This window comes from Serinus canaria, chromosome 2 (assembly GCF_022539315.1).
Source record: "Serinus canaria isolate serCan28SL12 chromosome 2, serCan2020, whole genome shotgun sequence".
NCBI lineage: Eukaryota > Metazoa > Chordata > Aves > Passeriformes > Fringillidae > Serinus > Serinus canaria.
The window spans coordinates 92,378,228-92,399,087 of record NC_066315.1 but is presented as its reverse complement, the minus strand read 5'-3'; the positions used below and the strand labels follow the sequence as shown (position 1 = coordinate 92,399,087).

At 41.1% G+C, this 20,860-nt stretch overlaps 2 protein-coding genes across 3 annotated transcripts; one reads left to right on the top strand and one right to left on the bottom strand.

Moving 5' to 3' along the window:
- Positions 1-8,581: 8,581 nt before the first annotated feature.
- On the bottom strand, positions 8,582-14,320 carry TDP2 (tyrosyl-DNA phosphodiesterase 2). Of its 2 annotated transcripts, XM_050971386.1 has the most exons (8): positions 14,135-14,320; positions 14,032-14,060; positions 12,655-12,688; positions 11,910-12,133; positions 11,177-11,268; positions 10,583-10,701; positions 10,033-10,203; positions 8,582-9,238 (listed from the first exon to the last, which is right to left on the bottom strand). In XM_050971386.1, exons 1-8 carry the CDS (start codon positions 14,318-14,320, stop codon positions 8,957-8,959), a joined length of 1,137 nt encoding a protein of 378 aa, XP_050827343.1. In that variant the 3' UTR covers positions 8,582-8,956. The 2 variants fall into 2 exon arrangements, with proteins under 2 accessions (XP_050827343.1, XP_009087803.1); XM_009089555.3 differs by lacking the exon at positions 12,655-12,688 and having other exon boundaries at positions 11,910-12,077; positions 13,972-14,060.
- A 28-nt stretch (positions 14,321-14,348) lies between these two features.
- ACOT13 (acyl-CoA thioesterase 13) lies at positions 14,349-20,531 on the top strand. Its single transcript, XM_009101528.3, has 3 exons — positions 14,349-14,487; positions 17,511-17,695; positions 19,847-20,531. The coding sequence occupies exons 1-3, from the start codon at positions 14,407-14,409 to the stop codon at positions 20,001-20,003; spliced, it is 423 nt and encodes a 140-aa protein (XP_009099776.1). The 5' UTR covers positions 14,349-14,406; the 3' UTR covers positions 20,004-20,531.
- Positions 20,532-20,860: the final 329 nt, after the last annotated feature.

Genomic DNA, 20,860 nt, shown 5'->3' with positions numbered 1-20,860 from the left:
CTAGAAAAGGTAGACTGTGTGTCTCCTGTTGCTGATGCACTTCCTATCTGATAAAAGAGAACCTTTTCCTTACTGAAAAGGGCTGGCTGTGCAAGATGGACTCATCTTCTATTTTTACAGCCATCTCATACAGGTTCTCCAGAGCAGGACCAGTCTCATTGATACCATAAAGCTGAATGAACTGTCCCTTAGGGATTAAACTCTTTCCCTAGAAAACTGTGGTGGGAGAGAACATAATATAGAATACAATTCTCTTGCATTCTCTTTTCCCTTGCCTGAGAAGAACAAATAAGAAAAATTCCCCAAATGTGACTTTCAGACATTTTGTGATGTATGTGTGCCCTACAGAGATTGGCTCTAAACCAGACATACACGTGCATTCTCTGGTTGATTGACAGAAACCAAACATGTGTTCTCCCTTCTACCATTTTTTTATCATATATTCACTGTTTCTCCTCTGGACATCACTACTGAGATTTGGGCATCTTTTCTGCCTTCCAGTTCCTCCTCCAGCTGCCATAAAATGTCACTTTATTTAATCTGAAGACAGTATAATTTTAATTTCAGAAGACATATAATCTGCATAACCAGTTTTGTAGTAGCTCTCTGTTAGATTTCTGAGTAAGTGTGCAAATATTATGATTGTTTTTATGATTGGGCTAGGGGATTTGATAATGTAGTTTATGTCATCATTGCATGAAGAAGTGAGTTTCTTTCCCCTTCTTTAGGATATACAAGTAGTAACATTTTTAAAGTCTGTGCTGTGCTCTGAAAACCTTTTCTTCCAAGAACCATGCACCAACCAAGCCAAAATTGCTGTCCTGTGTATACAGATCCTCGCCTCACACACACTAAGGTGAAGTTACATGAATCAAAGAAAATTGAAAAGAAGAAAAGTATCTCTGCTCTGCAGGTCTAAGGTGGAGAAAAATATAAAATCTTTATGGCTTGCATCTGGTTTGCCATACACATAGGCTGTTATCTGGAAAGCTAACAGCTTGTAGAGACTGTTCTCCCTTCACAGGCAGCATTGCCTTTGGTAAAATAAACTCAGAAACAAATTTTGGAAGTTCATTGTGCCCAGAGCCCATATAGGATCAGGAATTCAAAGCACCTCTAGCTGACCAACATGTAATTTGTCACTGGTCTGGTGCAATGAAGATGACCCAACAAAGATCACACTATGACAGTTTTTCTTTTGCATGGGCTGCTGAACAGATAGGAGCTGTTTCCTGTGGCCAACTCCCTTCTGCCAGTGATGCAGAAAATGGTGATTCCACAGGCAAATCAAACCTACATTTTGTCTTCATTTTCATCTGAAATGTTGGTCTGTTGTACACAAGGCAGACATTTACTACTCATTTTCCTTTATTGATGTTTAGGAGTTGAAGTATAAAGTGATCCTCAAATGTAGTTAAAGTGAGGCAACAGCTGCCATTGTGACCACGACTACAGCAGCACCACAACCTCATAAATCAAGGTTTCATTCATCTTTGGGCCAGCACACACTAGAAAGTATCCTTAAAATGGAACTCTGTTGTACTTACAGAAATGCACTGCTTTGTCTGCATGGGGACTAATGGGGACAAAAGCTGACCTTAGCAAACAGCAACAGAACAGTAAAGTCTTTCTTACTAATTTGCATTCAAGGGCTTTTCTCCACACCATGTCTTGGAAATAATTTGCAAAATGGTCTTTCCTACATGCTTTTTACTGTTTTTCTCACTGAATTTTTACTACCAAAATAAACATAACAAAATGCTGCCATACACAGCAAGAGGAAAGCCAAGGCCCTCAATTTATTTGCAAAATGGTAAAAGACAATTGATAGTGTGGAAAAGTATTTTTATATGCATTTATTAATTCATAAATTACTGTATATCTCATCTCATCTTTCAACAACAGCTGATGTCTCGACTTTCCTCGGGAAACCCCTGCAGTTCCATTATAAGAAACATAAATAATATGTTTTAATGAGATATGGATTGATTATGTTGGGAAAGCTGACACTTTCATCAATCATTCTAAATGTTGTTTAATGATGGATTACAAGCATGCAATTCCTCTGATATGAGATTAAATAAAATATCAGGCTGTTTCAGCAGACTAGTCCAAGGAGATGACAATAAATCTGCTCAATTATCGTATCAACAATCTGGTTTTCACTAATAAGGATATTATTATTTCATTTAGACTTGTTCAGGCATGATAGATTATTTTATTTCAGTCAGTCAATGGGAGCGAGTGCAGTATTTTATTCTGAGAGTTGCAAAGAACCAAGCTTTGAGAGAGTACAGTACATGCAGCTCAGCAGGCTTCAAGCAGACAGAAGAAAGCTACCAATCCCCTTTCAAACCAAAAATACATTGTGAAAGAACATTTTGTTTTCAACCCAGTTAAGTAATCTGAAAGCCTTAACTGAAGGATACTGTGTGAGAAGCTGATCCATTGAAAACAGTTACTGGATCCTCTGTGACTTGTGCTTCACCTTGGTTCTGTTGTATATTTATAATTAAGACAATTCAGACTATCTTTTGGCCTAAAATATTAGACTGCAAATAACTGCAACAAAAAGAATCCCTCTTTTTTCCTTGCTTCATGCTCATCAAGCAGAAATCATGCAAAGCTTATTAGCAGAAGCCTAACACAGAGAGGATTTTTTCCAGCCAGTCATGATAAACTCCCCTGCCCCCCCCCCCCCAGCAATCTAATCAAAAATGTTACATTCCACTCAACAGCTTGTTCTCCTCAGAATGTTCTGCAATGGCAGATAATACTACAATCTGGAGCATGTCCAGTGCCCAGCAAAGCCACACAGATGTAGGAGAGAACTTTAAATAGCTGAGAAAGTTTCAATTTTCTACCCCAGACTGCAAACCAGGGGAGCAGGTGGTCCGTGGAAAAGACATTGTGTGTTTCATGTGTATGCATGACTGATCCTTGTTGCTTTGCCAGTTACTGTTCTGAAAAATAAGGGAATATTAAAATACTGGTTTCCTCACTCTCTAAACACCAGAAATGTGACAGCCTTGCAGTGGTAAGTTATTATCTGTTCCTTGCAGAAGGGAATTTTTCCAACTCTGCTCCAAAGCCTACTTCCCAAGTTTTCATGGACCTGACTCTTTCCCTCTGCTTATGGGCATCCCCAGATGTCATTAAAATAGGATTTTCCTCAAAAGCAAAAGCAAAAACACAAGGTCATTTATACTCCAGTTGTGGAAACTCTATAGTGAAGCTGCAGGAGTTCGATGAAGAGGAGATGTGGGGCACAGAATTTATTTCTTAGTATTACCACTAGGAGCCAGTGAAGAAGTGAAAGCTGCTGAGATGAAATGGAAAACTTGCTCCAGTAAAAAATGTTCTCCCTGGCTCTTTCCTGGCTCATGGACCATCAGATAAGCTTTGACATGATAGACAAAAACAAGGACATGGTATAATCCATGATGGTGTCATCATGAAAGGATTACCACAAACTTCTCTGCAGTGCTGGACTAATTTAGCTTTAAGGCAATATGAGGGTGATCCTCATTACTAGTTAAAAAGGCAAAGAGAAATATCATCTCTTCGGTATACAACTGTTTTGCCTTGTCTTTTTACTTCCCCTCTGATTCTCACCTTACCAATATTTTTTAACAGTAGGCTGTATGACTTTTCCTGAAGATAGTCAAATCCCCCTTGTTGCAAGCTCTGTAAATATAGAATATGAACCTCTGAACTGTAACTCTGAATTGTCTGACTGCATTTAAAATAATTTTCATGGTCTGTTGTTATGCCAATTTTTATTCCTCAGTTTCTGCGATTTCCATGGTTAGGCCACAGTTAGGGAGGCTGAACTCTGCTTATTTGATGTAGAAATAATTGTTCTAATAACAACACAAAAAAAAAAGATCAGTGAGAACGTTGTATATTTTTTGATGTTGACCGAGACTGGTCGGTTTTGAAAAGGAAGTGTGTGTAGAGAGAGGAAGCCTGGCTATCTGTCCTTACCAAGGCAGCCCCTTTCTCTTGCCTTGCAGCCTTCCTGTCAGCACCCAGGGCTTGTTTACAGAGCCAGTGGGGGAAGATGATTGCCCTCCAATGCTTTGCATGCTCCTGAGTTCCTAATTTTACTGACTGGAAAATCACCAGATATAGCTTCAGATTCTTCTGCAGGAAAAAATGCTCACTTGGATACTCAGAGCTAGAGCTTTTTGAACCATCTGTGCAAGTATGCAAAGGGCTCCTTGGTGCAGTGCAGGCTGAGGGAGATAAGCCCTCTTCTCATCCTGCCCAGAGGTACCTCCCACCATCTTAGTGAAAGTAGGGGAAAGGATGAAAGCAGCAAATGCCCCTCTTTGTTTTCTCTGCACAGCAGTAGCTGGTCCAGTGCCCTTGGCTTTGTCACAAGCAGACTTTCCTTCTCCATTGAACAAACAGGATGCAGCCAGTCCCATGCAAACACAAAGGCATCAGAGCAAACAGCTCCCAACTGGGAACCCCAGCAGCAGCTCCTGTTGGCCATTCTCTGCCTGTGAACTCCAGAAATGCCACCAAACTGAGGAGCAGACTGAGAAAGCAGATTACTGCAGAGGGCAGAGGATAAGATGGTATTTTCCTCCTGAGCCAATTCTTGCCTTTCATAACACTGATGAGCTAATAGGTTTAACACTGGTGAGCTAATAGGCTCAGTGTGATGTAAGCTATCTGAAGATCATGGAAGCTTTAAAACACAGACCAATGTTTATTCACCTCCAGCTTCTTTCCACAGTAGGTGCACTCAGTTGGGCAGACAAAAGCCCTGTGAAACTGCCATCAGCCAGGACAGGTAACTCACTGCCAGACATCCAGGGGTAGTTGGGAGACCTGGCAAGCACCCATCCCATCAACATCAAATGGTCCCTGTGCCACCCACTTGGTGCTGGTGGCAGGGAAGCCCTGACTCGAGGCACAGCATTACTGGGAGGTTTCTCCCATTGCAGGGGGCTGGTGCAGCTCTATGGGCGCCCTGAACCCTGCGCTCCCTTCTTATCGGCCTTGTTCATCTGCTTGGAGGTGTGGAACATGTTTGGTTACCAAACCTTGGTGAGATAGTTTTGTGCTTTTGCAGAATGATCCTTTTGCCCCACCTTCCATCCTAAATGGAAAAAAATTTGACCTGTTTCAGTCCAAGGAAGTATCTGCCAACAGTGAAAAGGATGACTGCATTCACTTCCAGGGCATCTGATAGAATTTTTTTTCTGGTTTTTCAGTAATTGGGAGAATTTTTGAAAGCCATAAGAAAGTGAGTTCCCTTTCTTGGACATATTTGTCCAGCCTTGCCAGCTGTACTTGCATGCAGTATCTACTTCCAGGAGGAGGTCAAGTTTCTGCCTCAACAAATGATTTCTGCAGTATCAGGAAATACTGTACTGCAAAATGTTATAATGGCATGGTGTGATCCTCTTTGCCTTTCATTTAAGTTATCACTGCAGAAACAGAGTAACTTTCATTTCAATTGTTGTAATTAAGCAGTGTTTCAGCCCACTGTGGCTCCTGTTTAAGCCTCCTACTTTCTCAACTGTCAGTGTTACACTGAAGACTTCTCAGCCACTGGGAGTCTCTTTCCTCTGAGCTGATATTACACAACAAGCTTTGTCTCCAAGAAATAAAAAGATAAAATCTATGCATCTTCATTAATGAACATTTATTATAATCTCAACCCGAGGAAATTTACCTGCTATTCCCCCCCTTATTTTTTTTCTTTTTAAATCCATCTGTTTTATTATTTACCTCCCTATATGTTTAACATTTCCTTATTTAACTCTAGGTATATCACTTCTCTTTAATAAGTAAAAGCTCTTTTCATGTAGGACTGTTTAAGACTGGCTGGATTCTCAGAAGAAATTCCTTCTTTTGATAACTGGATCAAAGAATTAATGAAATTATGCCTCCAATTGTACATGATTTCCACAAGTACAGGTTACTGTTGATTATTAACTTTCTCACATTCACATTTGTATAGATCCTTTGGGCTGTATAGATGCTATAATATCATGCTACTGAATCAAGAAAACAAATCAAATTACAAATTGCAAGCCAAGAAATGTTTTGTTTGGTTTAACTTTGCTGTTTCTACCCCTTTAAGTTGAAGTTGCTGTATTCAGCAGATATTTTACCTTTTACATCACTGATTAAGAGGCAAATTAATTTAAACACTCTGACTGCTCTTGATTGTCAGCAATTTAGATGCTTATTAAGTGGTTTAAAGTACATTTAATTACAGATGTATTGCTTCACATCCAGTAGTCAGTGAAACATGTAGTGTTTATGTCTTCTTATAAAGTATTACCACTTCTGTAGTTCAAGAATGCTTTCAAAGGATGTATGCATAATTTCCTCATTTTAAAATAATGACTAACCACTAATTGCACTGAATTGAGTCTTCCTCTCACCTACTGTTTTTAATTATAGAAATGAATTGGCCCATACAAATGTTATGTCTTTGCTTGCTCTTATGTCCCCCCTCTCACTATCTATTCCAAAAGTTAAGAAAGACTGTTGATCAAAGGAGGAATCAGCCAATGCTAGAAAGGGATATGGAGTTTAGGCTTCAAGATACATCACACACTACTCTGAATGCTTTTTTAATGCCTGATTCAAAAACCTATTTCAGAACAGGAGTCAGCCTCTTTCACATCTTCCAAAATAGTTCAGAAGGTGCAGCCACATAACCAAAAGCAGCCATAATACAGAAGGCCACATAATCTGGTGTTTATTGATGATGAAACACGAGTTTATTGTACTTTTCCCTTCTCAAACATTGTTAGAAATGTCAGACTGCCTTCACCTTCCCCACAAATGCTTTGGCTGGAACTACCAGGGAGGGGGAGGAGGTGTAAGCCCTGACAACAAACCCCATGACATTTCTTCAAAGGCTTAGTAAGGAACAAGATTGTCATGGAGCAAGTCATAATGTGTGATCTGTGCCAGCCCCATTTTAAGCCCAGAAGGAAAAGCCTGGCAGTTGGAAAATCCTGGCAGTTGTACCTATTTTCCACTTTCTTATAGGACTGTTTATTTTGGAATAGAAAGAAGAGATTATGTGCTCAACATGAGTTTAAAAATGTATCAGTGCTTTCTCCTTGTTTTTGCAGCTATTATAAAATAATGGGATATGTTGAAAGCAATCAAGGATTGGACATCCTTCCCAAAACAGGCTGTTCTCTTTCACCTTTAATAAAAGGAATTTGCTGTTTAAAGAAGTGAAAGCAGAAGAGGAGATCTCTGCAGCTGATTTCTGTGCAGATGAATTAACATCCTGAGGCTTATTTGCTTGTTTAGTAAAGTCACCTGGGGCTCCCGCTGAATGAAAGGAAAACCACACCTACCTCAGGCCTCCCTGTTCCTGTGAGAAGAGGAAGAGCTGTTTAACTTATTCAGGAGAGGTTTAGACTGGACATCAGGATGGATATCTTTACTGAAAGAGTGGTCAAACACTTTTACTGGCTGTAAATTACTGTTGGAAAGTGGGATAATGGGTAAGGCTGGAAGTGAACACCAGCAGTGATTTAGCTCCTGGCTCAAGCACAGTCAGTCACTGGAGCACATCAGTAAGAAGTGAGTTTTGAATATCCCCAGTGAGGAAAACTCCACCTCATCTCTGGGCAGCATGATCCAGTGCTCAACCACCTGCACAGTAAAGAAGTTCTTCATGTTCCAGTTGAATTCCTGGAACTTCCTTCTTTGCATGGGAAATAAATGTTTTGGAAACAAATTAAGTCCCCCAAACCAAGTCTGTTTTGTCCATGAGGATAATAGGGAAATGTCTTTATCTCAACCTATGAGCATTTTTTTTTTTTTTAATTCTGATTTCTTCCTCCCACCTCTTTGGGAAAGGGGACTGAGAGAGTGGCTGGGTGGCAGACTGGCTACCAGGTGAAACCAAGCCATCACAGTAGTGCAGCAAAGTACAAGTTGTTTGTAAGCTTCAGGCTCAAGACCAAAGACAAACAACAACAAAAAGAATTTAGGCTGTCAAACTCCATTCACTTCACGCCACTGATGGGTAATCTGTCCTTCTTCTCCATGCCTGTGCACTGAACTTCACATCAGAAATTTAGGAGGCTTTCCCTTTTAAATCAGCATTGCACATCTATAAAACAGCAGCTTTTATGAGATTACACAGTTCTTAGAGTAAGAAGGCCTGGCTGATCTTCTACAAAGTCAGCAAGGCCTTGAACTGTTGAGGCTTTGCCCAGCACTTCATAAGAGCTCACTGAAACACAACACATCTTAATCTGAACTTCATATCCAGGCTAATAAACACCAAGTAAGGTGTACACCATCCCAAGTGAACAACTTCTATGCATCTGCCTATATCATTTTGTCAAATAGAAGGCCTATTGTTCTTAAATCTGTTCAACAATAGTTCAGTTTCTACTTAAGAAACCCTTATTTTGTGAGAAGCTAGTCTTTCCTTCCTCAGCTCCTTTACTTTCTTGCCTGAAGGGGTGTGTACATTCAACACAAACTTCAGAAGCTAACACAAAACATCCTACAAAAGACAAAGTCATAAAGGATGATGGGAATGGTTACAAAATAAACAATGAAGGCACAATAAAAGTAGTCTTATAATATAAAAAAGCAGCCTTTATTATGAGATCATAATACATGCCAAAATAAAAGTGTCGTTTAAATCACTGTGTATGTTTATGAATTGTATTTACAGGTTTTTCCTGCCATTTCAAAACTAGAATTTGCTTGGTTTTGCAGATATTTTCAAAAATAAATATTATAAAACATGATTCAAGAAAAGATGCATCCAATAGGAAAAGGGAAACCTGGCTTGAAACAAAACCATCCCTGCAGAAGCCAAGAACAAAGAATGTATAAGGGCTGAAAACTTAAATATGCCCTACCTTAAACTGAGAGGGTAAAATTTTGTAAAATCAAGAATAAATCACCTAAAAACTGAAGATGCAAGTATTTTTTTTCCTTTTTATAATATAACATCAAAGTTACACAGAATGCCCCAATGATCACTAGGAAATCTGCCACATTCTAGCTTTTCCAAGCCAATTAAGTCCATGCTTCGTGGAATGAAATGTCCCCCTTCCACTGCAGGCCGAAAGTAAATGCGGTCAAACCTCATCTTGCACTTGTAGGCTGCATTCAGGTTGGTGTTGGACTGCGTGTCCCAAGTGTAGCGGCAGTGCTGAGGTCTACCCAAAAACTCCCAGGCATCCTTAATGTTGTCAGGCAGATTACCAAGTTTAGCAACCTGAAGGTAGAAAGAGGGAAAAAATTCCACAAGATAGTGAATTCACAAATTCTACCTTCAAAAAATAGAACTGAGTTGTCGCAGCATTGGATTTTTTTCTGCAAAACATAAGTTGTTAAAAATCAAAGATCTTGGAGATGTTTCTAAACTATGATATTTTTCCAGATACTCTAAAGCACGACCATTTCCTGTAGCACTTTCTAAATCCAAAACATGTTCCAAAATAAATGTTCAGCTCTGAAACATGAGGTATAGGGGCCAACACCATGTTTCCTAAACCAATGTCATCCCAGTTCAGTGCAACAGAATTTCACGATAGGGAAAGGTGAAACTCTGACCTTCTAGTAATAATACACAAATTTCCCTTTAGTATCAGCAGCCAAAAACTACTTATAATTTTGAATGTCTTGATTGCCAGGAATTAAGATCTATTTCTCCAGAGAACCCTCTTTCTTCATTGATTCTGAGAACTGGAGAGTTGAACAAGTAAAGACCATGTTCTCAAAATAAGAAAATGTTTTTGAAGTCAAAACTTCCATCAGATCTGCCTGCATCTGCTCAGATACAAGTATTGTTCTTAAAGCATTTTGTTACTTGGAAGGGGTCTCCATATATATCACCTCAGCCAAAACAACGCTTACTTCTACTTAGTCACAGCTCCACATCTTAAGAATAAGTGTTGACTATCTCTGTTCTGCCTAAGCAGGTAATTTCTCATAAAGACAACAGAAAAGCCTGAGAAGGTTTTGTCAAAACACCTTCTCTAAATAACAAAGTTGCTTATTTCTATTTACCTCGCTGTCTCTGAGGTTTGTATCCCCTCCAAATATAACAGTGGTGGACTCAGACTCCTTCTGCATTTCGTTTAACACTATTTGCAGCTGCTTTATACGTTCCTTGGAGTGATCTTTAGTGCTCTCCAGATGAGAAGTCATAAGGCAAAGTTCAATACCAGATATGCTCACCTATGTGTGAAACAAAGAGGCAGTGTTGCTATCCACATCACGATAAGAAGGTCAAAGACAAAATCTAATCACAAAGGAAATGACTGTACGTCAGAGCTCTGGTTAATATTAGTTTTACATTGAAGAAAAGGGGCTTACAGAAGGATAACAGGCTTTTAGTTTTGTTTTCAGAGGTTATGAGACTTGAAAGCAAAGTATGGTTAGTAACTTGCATAAAAGATTTAAGTTTGTCAGTACCAAATGCCACTGGGTTTGCATGCTTGGAGAAGTTTTTATGCTCTTTGAGACTCTCATAGAGAAAAAGCCAGTTCAGTCTTTCCTAGGATTTTCTGTTTGGAAGGCAGAAGTACAGCTGCTTAGTACATCCTGACTCACTCACATGCACAATTAAAAGGTTCCTCTTCATGGCAGTTGTTGGAAAAGGTATTATTTCATGTTTCAGTAGCTTCACTCTCGATTTCTTTAACATTACAGCAGTGAAATAACCATCTATGTTACCTACACAGGACCAAGCAAAGAAATGTTTGAGGACATCTTCTGCTGTGCCACAGCAGAACAGCCATAAAGCAGTAAAGGCTCTGAAAGAGACCTTTTTACCATAACCTGCCAGAGTATGTTGATTTTTAAGTCATTACTGAAAAGCTGCATAATAATGGTCTGAATTTTCCAGATTTTTTAAATGCAAATACCTAAAAAAATTACTTATCTATGGTAATTTTTGATTACCCTTGCGACCAATCTTTCAAAATGCAGAAAGAAATACAAAGGAAAACGCCAGAAAAGCAAGCTTTTCACATGCATAATTTGCATCAAGCTACATGCTGATACCAAAACACAGGAACATCGAGTGCTTCCTTCTTCACTTTACTCTTTATATTCTTTAAAATGGTTGGAGGTTTTGGCAAGAGAAACAGAATAAACCCAACCTTTGTTTTCTGGTTTTTGTCTTTAGCACCTGAGGGTATTTTCTTACCTGGAATAATAGTGTAATTGCCTGCTTTCATCTGGAGAAGAGGGAGATGTGGTGGGATGACCTCCTGTAAAAACACAACATCCGGACTGTATCTGAAATCAGCAAGGCAAGAAAAATTTCAATTAGTAACTGAGAAGTAGTACTGCAACACTCTGAGGCCAAATGCACCTTGCCTTCATTTTCCCAGGTTTTATAAGAATCTGCTCTTTAAAAAAGAAAAAGCTATCTGCACTGTACTTAGCAGCACAGAGACACCACCATTACTAAAAGGGAGAAAACAATTGTTATTATGAACATGAAACCAACATGGTAATAAAATGACTTGCTTTGACCACAACCTTGCAGGTTTCATATACTACATAACATGAGGAATCCAACTTAAGCAGCTGCAAAGTAGCTTTGGGACATGTTTTCCAGAAGATTCTCACGTACAGGATGCTATTATGAACTATGTTAGTGATGTATGTTTGCAACTTGAACAATATTGCTCATTATTAGACTTTTACAGTAGCCATCCTAAAACATTTAACCTCTGGGATGCTGCACAGGTTCACAGCTTTTAAAGTCAGTATAACAACTCTCAGCTATTTAGGATTTATAGTGTGATTGATCTGTTGCATCTAACATTAAGATAATTGGGACATGAAGATTTGTAAATTCTTAAATCAAGAAGCCTTTTTATTTTTTTGTTGAATCCAGGCACCTGACAATACAAAGAGGAGGCTATACTTACAACGCCAGGTATGTACAGATTCCTCTAGCTCGGTCTTTCACATTTCCCAGATCCAGCCCATCAATGTTCCACGTGATCAGCGAGAAGTTGCTGTTGTCTTCTTTTTGCTGTGAGTCTTCACTGTTGACACCAGCATTACTTGTAGTTGCATCTGCAGTGAGGTCAATGCTAAAGAGAGTGTATTTGTTTGTTAACATGCATAATACTGACCTATCTGTGACTGCCTCACTTATCTTCTAAAGCAAGTATGGATCTCGACATCATTTAAAAGTGCAGTAACTAAAACATACACACAATCCCACTCTTTCCCTGTGTACTTCAGGAACAGGCTGCTTCCAAGTGGACTCTCCAAGGGGTCACAAGTCCTGCCAGCAAACCTGTTCCAACACAGGCTCCTCTGTCCATGTGCCCACAGGTCCTGCCAGGAGCCTGCTCCAGTGTGGGCTTCCCATGGGATCAGCCTTCTTCAGGCACCCACCTGCTGCAGTGGGGAGTCCTCCCCGGGCTGCAGGTGGATCCCTGTTCCACTGTGGTCCTCCAGTGGGTGTGCAGGGGCACAGCTGCCTCTCTGTTCCTGCACCTGGAGCACCTCCTGCCCCTCCTTCTTCGCTGACCCTCGGTGCCTGCAGGGCTGTTTTCAGTTCTCTCTTCTGCTGCAGATGCTGTGGTGCAGCAACTTTTAAACCTTAAGTACACTATCCCAGAGGCGCTACCACCATTGCTGATGGGCACACCATTGTTCTACAGCGGGTCTGCCTTGAAGCCAGCTGACTTTGGCTCTGTCAGACACAGAGGAAGCTTCTGACAGCTTCTCACAGGAGCCATGCCTGTAGCCCCTCACTACCAAAACCCTGCCAAGCAAACCTGGTCAGAATAATGTTGACAAACACTGATGTTTTTGTTGTTGCTAACTAGTGCCTATCTCAAGACAAGGGCTTTTCAGCTTCCCATGCTCTGCCAGGTGCATAAGAAACTGGGAAGAAACAAGACCAGGCAAACTGACCTGATCTGGCAAAAGGGATATTCCATACCATAGATCATCATGTTCAGTGAATGAACTTGGCCAGGAGGAGCTAACTGATGCTTAGAGATGGGCTGGGCATCAGTCAGTGGGTGGTGAGCAATTGTACTGTGCATCACTTATCCTTCTTGGCTTCCATTTCTCTCTCTCTTTTTGTTATCTCAAATTTCATTACAATTAATTTTATATTATTATCATTAATTTTATTTCTCCTGTAAAACTGTTTTTTACCTCAACCCATGGTTTGGTTTTTTTTTCAATTCTCTTTCACACCCCACTGAGATGGTGATGGTAAGTCAGGGTGTCCGGGTGAGTGGGTGCTTACTACTTAGCTGGTATCTGGGGTTAAACCACAGCAGGCAGGGATCTGGAAAAGTTCAATTCCACATGCAGATCAGTACACTCAGTACCTCCTCCAGGTGTGCTATGAGATGGTGTACATAAAACACAAATCTTACACCTTAAGATGTAATCTCACACCTTAAATGTACTTGTAACTTCCACAAGTACATTTAACAAGGTATTAATGTACAAGCATATTTTATTTATAAAAATAAAAATATGCATACATCCACTATAATACAAATATGCATAATTTACACATATACAAATGAGTGTATGGTAAAATCTGTATGTGAATCACTACACAACACAAGGCAATGAAAAGAAAATATGCCTATTCCTTCTCCAAAAGGTTCACAATCCACCGGTCCAGAGGATCCACAGAGGAGAAAGGCAGCCCAAAAGCCTGAGTTCCTCTCCGTGACAGAGAAACGTCGGGAAAGGACGAGAACGGGAGCAGAAAAGGAACAGGACCCACCTGCCTCGCTACACCTCAGCCGAGGCCCGGCGGGAGGGTAGCGCTGCTCCCCAAGTTACGCCTCGGCCCGGCGACGGCTCTCCCCGGGTCTGGGGGTCCCAGCGCCTCCCCCCGGAGAGGGGAACCTGCCTCCCCCTCGGGGAGGGAAACCTGCGTCTCCCCGGGGAGGCTCCGCTCTCCGACCCCCTCCTCCCGCCGCGTCCCCCGTCCCTGTCACCTACCAGGTGCCGGTGTCCGCGCAGGCCGGGGCCGCCCCGCCCGCCGCTGCCTCCGTGTCCCGCGGCGGGTCGAAGTAGGCGTTCAGCGCCCTCTGAAACACAGGGCCGGCTGGCAGCGAGGGGCCGCCGCCGGGCAGCCCCGCGGCCCCGCCGGCCCCGGCCGTACCTCCATGTGCCAGTCGCTGCCGGCCAAGAAGCGGCGCGCCACGGCCTCGTCGCTGCTGGTGATGGCGGCGAACTCGGAGCACAGCACCTTCCTCCGCTTGGCGACGTGCAGCGCCTCCTCAGGCTCCTGCTCCCGCTTGTGCTCCGCCGGCGGCGGGCGGGGCGCCGCCTCGGCCCGCTCCTCCATGGCTGCGGCGGAAGGCGGGCACAGGCACCGCCCGCCGGGGTTGCCGTTCCGGGGCGCGGGCTGGCGGCGGTCAGCGGGGCGGCGGCATGGGGGTCACGATGGAGAGCCTGAAGGAGGCTATGAAGTACATGGTGGAGTCGAAGGGCTTCGACCGGGTGCTCGGCAAGGTACGGGCACTTGGAGGGCAGGGCTCCGGGAGCGCGGCACCGCCGGGACAGCTCGTCTCTACGGCCTTGTGTCCCCTCCCGGAGTAACCGGCTGGACCGGGATCAGGGCGTCAGTCCGCGGGGGCTGCACGGGGCCGAGCCTGGCGCGGTGCGGGCACGGCAGGAGCCCGCTGGGGCAGGATCGCCGGTGTTTTTCCTTGCATTCCAGGCCTCGCACCCCGGCGTGTAGCCGTGCTGCTAACACGGGGTAGAAAACAATTGTTATAATAAGAATAATTACTCACTTGTTATTCAGTAACTCTCGTTTAACACTGCAGCTGCCTTCCAGCAGCTCTCTGAAGGCGGCTGTACTGAATAACCTTCAGGAGTCATTCAGCTGGTGGCATTCTTTCCTTCGCAGTGTGTGCGAAGCCACTAACTTCCGGGACCGTGAAACTGTAAAATAAACTCTTCCCTGTTTAAAATTAGAAAGGCGACTAATGTTATGACATCTCCCGAGCCTGAAGTCAGGCTGGAAGCACAACACACACCCCAGTGCTCTATGAATTTTGACACAAGGCCTTACACTACACCTTCACTGCCCATTCTGGTGCAAGGAAATGTAATTGACTGGTATTCCTGCAGTGTCATACTACATTATGCTAAAAAAAAAGTTGAAGTTATTGTTAATTTACACTGCAACTTGTGTAGTATGCAGTAGCATAGCTGCTGTGTAGGAAAGTTCTTGTTCTAGAAGCAGTTTCAGTGTTCTCATTAAATTTTCACTCTAATTTTTATTTGGTTGTGTAACTGTGACATGGAGTGATGGAGTAAATATAGTTAAGAAAATCAGCCATGTAAAAATGGCTTTGCATTATAGAGGAGCAAATGTTATAATGGAAGCAGTGCTTTTGTTGACAGCTCCATGATCTGATACACTTAATAGAAATCAACTGTTCAGAAATTCTTCAGTCGTGTTTTTCCAAGACGTTGGTGAGTATAAAGTTTTTAAAAAATGTATAAAGCTTTAAGAAGATAGTTTATATATTTATAGAGTCCATTTAGTTCTTAGTCACCCCTTCATTGTGATAACTTTACGCTCCTTTTAAATCCTGGTAAGTGGTGAGCAAATATTAGCATTTCAGCTTGTAAAGGTAACTGCCTGGAAGTGAGCCTTGGGAGACAGGTTTCCAGTCTTCCTGAGGAATACTTTCAGAATTTTCCTGCAACCTTCTAGAATTAGTATGCTAAGAATCTGATGATAATAACAATAAAAGTACAGTTTGAATTAAAAGTAACTGCTGCTTTTCTGGGAGATACCTTAAATGTCTCTTACCATAAGTAAATGACTCAAGGTTTTTCTTAGTCTGGAGAAGACACATTTTAGTCTGCAACCTTTCACCTCAAGCCTCAGTTTCTGGTGTGACTCCAATGTGGTATCTACCCAGGCTTTAATGACTGTGTGTTTAAAGCCTGGAAGCTGAAGCAGTGTGCTGTTCTCCGAGGCAGATGCGTGGGAGGACAAGCACAGCAGGGCTGGGAGAAGCACAGACCAGCAGCTCTAACTGAGTAGGTCCTGGAAGCGTTCAAGTACTGAACTATTTTTGTCAAGGAGAGCAGGCATGTAGTGCCAGATCAGAGCAATGACAAATGGGACCAGATGCATTCCTCACCTCACTGGTGGGGTGGAGCACCAGTCCCTGATGGGAGTGGAAGCCATCTGCTCCCAGTGTTGAGCATCAGTAAAGTCCTCCTTAGAAATTCTGTCAGAAGCTCAGGCCTCCAGTGCAGTGCAGCATGCCTGATTTAGCACTTGGGCTTTTCATTGATACCAGTGCTATTTCTGTATTAGGACGTTGCCTCAGTAATTTCCTCCCTGTTTAATACCAGTTTTTTCCATTAGAAGACTGTACTACATCATCATTGATGTTAGTGTCATTTGTCTGCAAAATTTGGATAAACTGTGGTTTATCAGAAAGGGTGAAACTCAGCTCCTACAATGCATTATAAATAAAGAACAATGAAACTGGAAACATTTCAACCTTAATACCGTTTAAGATCAAAAAATATTTAAACTGGTATTATGTATATAAATTATAAATAAATTATATATTTAAGCTGGTAACAGAATGGAAACATTCAAGTTTAAAAAAGCCCTTGTAAAAACCCTGAAAATTAGTAAGAAGAAATACAATAACTATGTCCACCTTTCACTTTTGATAATCTAAAGATACTTCAAAGACTTAGTTGTGCATGTAAATATATGTGGAACTTACCCCAGTTTTGCATCTGCTTTCAGATTTTGAATATAGTGCTACTGACTGAAGAAATTTAAATAGAGATTTTCAAATACTGAGTTGCAGTAACTTCTTGGTGTAAAAATTCCAGGTTCTTTTGTTGGTTATAGGGGGAAGCATGGTACTATAGGTGAGCTGTAATTCTGGATTTACCACCTGTGGTCTGGAATAAAACTGTATATACAAATGATGATGCTGTAACACTGGGATACAGTGTTGGATACTTCTACTCATGAATATGAATTTCCAATCAGAGAGGCCAATCTGATTAGTATTTCCAACACTCCTTTCAAAATACTGATTTTTATTGAGGCTGCTCTTATATAATGATTAATGAATTGGTGATCTCATTACCATATTGTGGGCTAAAAAATGCCTTCACAACTTCACAGATACTTATTGTGTTCCCTCTAATCTGGTCTTTCACTCACGGCTTAAAGCAAAAGGAAAACTGGAGACAGTTTCCTCCTAAGGAATTCCTGACAGCGTAGCACCTATTGAAGTTCTGTTAAGCTGTCAGTTTAAATATTTGTCTGCATTAGAAGTATAGATTTTTCTAAGGCACCAGTCTTCTGCTCAAAATCTATGGAAATATCTAATGGGACAGTTGAATTACTCTATTTTCCATACTTTAATTTGTCTCATGAGTCCAGAGTCAGAAAAAATTTACTTTCAATTTGATTGAGGGCAATATTAGGTGTTGGTACTACTGTCACAAAGCTTTTTATTCCTTTTTTGGTTATACAGGTGAAACTTCAATCTGCAACTCCTGGAAAAGTTGTTTGTGAAATGAAAGTAGAGGAGGAGCATACAAACAGAGGTGGCACATTACACGGAGGTTTGACAGCCACCCTTGTGGATGTGGTGTCAACAGCAGCATTGCTGTACACAGAAAGAGCAGCGCCTGGGGTCAGTGTGGACATGAACATCACGTAGGTATCATCCACTGTTGTACCAAAACATACTTTTCTTCCCCTCTTGACTCCATTGTACATCTTTTCTGTGCTGTGGCACTCACTAAAAATGGGTGTTTTCTTTGGTTGCAGAAGTCCTGTTTTGATGAATTAAGGGGGTTGCGTGTGTGTTTTTAGAGACTGCTGTTTGGTTTCAAATTTTGAGTTGGACCTTCTTAAGCTTTTACTTGTTACATGTATTTATGAGACAGTGCCCATTCCTTCACAGAATGTAAAGGGATGTTGATATGTGGTTAATTTTACTCCTAAGATACTGGTTTGGTTTCAGTTTTTGCTTGTGCAGGTATGTTAATGTCTCCTAAAAACCCAGGCTCTAGGGTAAGCAGCTTTCTATAAACTCTTTTTTTAGTATTATTCCATAAACCAGAGAAAAATGTTAAAGCAGGAAAGAGTTGACCTCAGGTGTGTGTAGAGGATGAATTACAGATTGAATCAGAATTTCTCAGTGGAAGAAGAATCCTTTGGCTCTAGGTTATTTTAAGGTAGTTTTATACTGAGAATTGTTCTTCCTGTAATGAAAATTCAAAGCACGGTGTCTTAAAACAATTGTTCTGAAACTTTCTTTGATCATGCTATTGTAGCTTGTGAGCTTTGCTTCATTACTCTTAATGAAGACATTATGACTAATTGGAACTAAAGTAATCCTACTTGGAATAACTAACACAGAGCATTAAAAATGTTAGAAAAGTAACCCCTCATCAAAACTGCCTTAAAAAAAAAAAAAAAAAAAAAAGCTTTAAAAATGTGTGGGGAGTGATCTCTATCTTTACCAGGTTCCCTCTTTTCTATCCCAGCACCTCCACTAGGCCAGTGGGGGACTAAGCATCGATTTAGGCTTCATGCTACCACTATAATGACTAGGATCTTACTGGAAATTAAAACCTAAAATTCTCCTGTCATTATGGGCTTTTTCCTGCAGTAGTATAACAAGAGACCAACATCTGAATTACTGACACCATCACTTATATTCACCCAATTACATAAGGGCTGAAATCTGAAGAAAGTGCTGTGTCTGGAGGTGGTACAAAATTACCTTTAGGCAATATTACATGAAGCAATATTAATATCTTTCTTTTTTAACTTGGGCTACTGCATTCATTGAAAAAGTGAGATTGGATATCAAATATTGTTACAAGAACTTTTTTCCTTTTTGGGAAGGAGCTTTTTAAAAAGTTGTCATGAGGAAGCTATTTCAGTAATGGAAAGAACAGAGAGAAGCAGAGGAAATTTTTTTTGGTAACCACAAGAGGATCAGCAGTAGCTTCTGGAAATGAGACAAGGCTGAAATGCTGCCCTTGTCAAGCAATGGAGCTGGTGCTACATCAGCGTTAGGCGTGGCTGACATTCTTGTGACATGGCGTCGTGTATAAAAATGGACTCGATGAAATTTATCTCAACAAGATTAACATCCAGCAAGTCTTCATTTTCCTCTGCAGCTCTAACATTTGAATATTGTTCCCTTACCTCAGATCGTGGTTGGATCATGTTCCTCCTAATTTGTTCCAGGGGAATTCTTTGTGCAGAAATTTCTTCCTATTCCCTGAAGAGTGTGTTTTAAAAGCACACCCTCCTGCTCATGTAATTAAAACAAAGAGTTTTCTAATGAATAGAAACAACATTTGAGGGTGCCCAGATTTCCATGACTTTTCTCTAACCAGTGTATGGGAACAGTTAACCTATGCTTACAGTTCCATACAGAAATGACCTTCTGGAGCCTTTGTGACATTGACATTTTGCAGCTGAAGCAGCCAGACTAGTTTAGAAAAGCTGTAGGAAGCCAGCAGTGGTTGGAATAGGATTTGGAACTGAACTTTTAACTGAAGTCTTGGATACCTCATTGTTTCTGTTCCAAAACAGACTTTTCCTCAGAACCAAGCCAATGGGGCTTTTTCTTACCTCCATTTTCTCAGAGAACTCTTACACTCACCACTGCCAGTAGTTAGAGGAGCTCAAATCCATAAAGTGGGGGTTTGCAAGTAGGCAGGCAGACAGAGATGTTGCTTTATTACCTGCTTGTACTAATTCCTTCATGATAATATAAATGCAGGAATATTCTTGGATTTATCCTCTATACAATTGCTTACCTGTTCCTTTTTTTCTTCCTTGAAGATACACATCTGCTGCTAAGATTGGAGAAGAGATACTGATTACAGCTCAGATTTTGAAGCAAGGAAAAACTCTTGCATTTGCCACTGTGGATTTAACAAATAAGGCTACAGGAAAGTTAATTGCACAAGGTAGACATACAAAGTTCATAGGAAATTAATATGAAAAGGTATTCTAAATAAGAATGTTGAACTTCAGAATCCCATTTAGAATTATTTTCTCACTTATGCAATATCATCTGCACAAAGTTGTGATAGTCTCTATCAAGTGAATTTGTCTCACTTCTATAATAAGCGAACAGATTTCTTAATTACCACCAGTATTGCTACAAGCCTGGGTTTGGGATGCACAACAGAGTGTGACAGCACAGGGAGGCATCTGGCTTTTTTTTGGTCAAGATAGCAGAAGATAGCCTTTGGACCAGCCTTATGGTTAACCAGCATGACAGCACTTTAAGAGATCTGCTTTCTCTACCTGTGGCCAAAGCAACCCTGTCTTCAGGCCTGTCACTGTCACACTCAAACACCACTAGAAGTGCTTCCAAATTCTACTTCTTCCCTGAGATGGTAGTACAGAGTTCCTGTAACATCATCCAGAACTGGTTTGAAAGTGTAAAGCAGGCTAATGCAATGTAATTTACTGATGCTGTAATAAATTAAGAAGTATTCAATAAAGCTTTCTGAAACTACCTTTTTAACAATTGTTTCATAGTTTTGTAGCCTCTTTGCACTAAGTAAAAGCTTATTAGCATGGAGTAGTTGAGAAAGGGTGTGGTGGAACCCTTGTACACAAATTCATCCAAGATGTCATCATCTCCCTCTTATCCTGGAACATGAAAATAGTTGTATCATGTAGGCTTTTCAGCTCTCCCCAGCCGAGGCTGTGGTTATATTTGTTTAAAATCCATCAGCTGCATGTTACAGATGTAAAAAAGTAATTTTGGTGAGCTTTCATTCAGGCTAAGGCTATAGATTACCTGACCTGGATTAAATGTGGTAGAGTTAAGTGCTGGTCAAC

What these genes read in the sequence shown, in the direction of transcription:
- TDP2 (XM_050971386.1), bottom strand. Translation starts at nt 14,320, where the DNA reads ATGGAGGAGCGGGCCGAGGCGGCGCCCCGCCCGCCGCCGGCGGAGCAC. An exon ending in GGCTTCAAGGCAGACCCGCT is followed by an intron (nt 12,134 to 12,654) that starts GTAGAACAATGG and finishes AAGATAAGTGAG; the next exon opens with GCAGTCACAGATAGGTCAGT. An exon ending in ATCTGTACATACCTGGCGTT is followed by an intron (nt 11,269 to 11,909) that starts GTAAGTATAGCC and finishes TGCTGATTTCAG; the next exon opens with ATACAGTCCGGATGTTGTGT.
- ACOT13 (XM_009101528.3), top strand. Translation starts at nt 14,407, where the DNA reads ATGGGGGTCACGATGGAGAGCCTGAAGGAGGCTATGAAGTACATGGTG. An exon ending in TCGACCGGGTGCTCGGCAAG is followed by an intron (nt 14,488 to 17,510) that starts GTACGGGCACTT and finishes TTGGTTATACAG; the next exon opens with GTGAAACTTCAATCTGCAAC. An exon ending in AGTGTGGACATGAACATCAC is followed by an intron (nt 17,696 to 19,846) that starts GTAGGTATCATC and finishes TCTTCCTTGAAG; the next exon opens with ATACACATCTGCTGCTAAGA.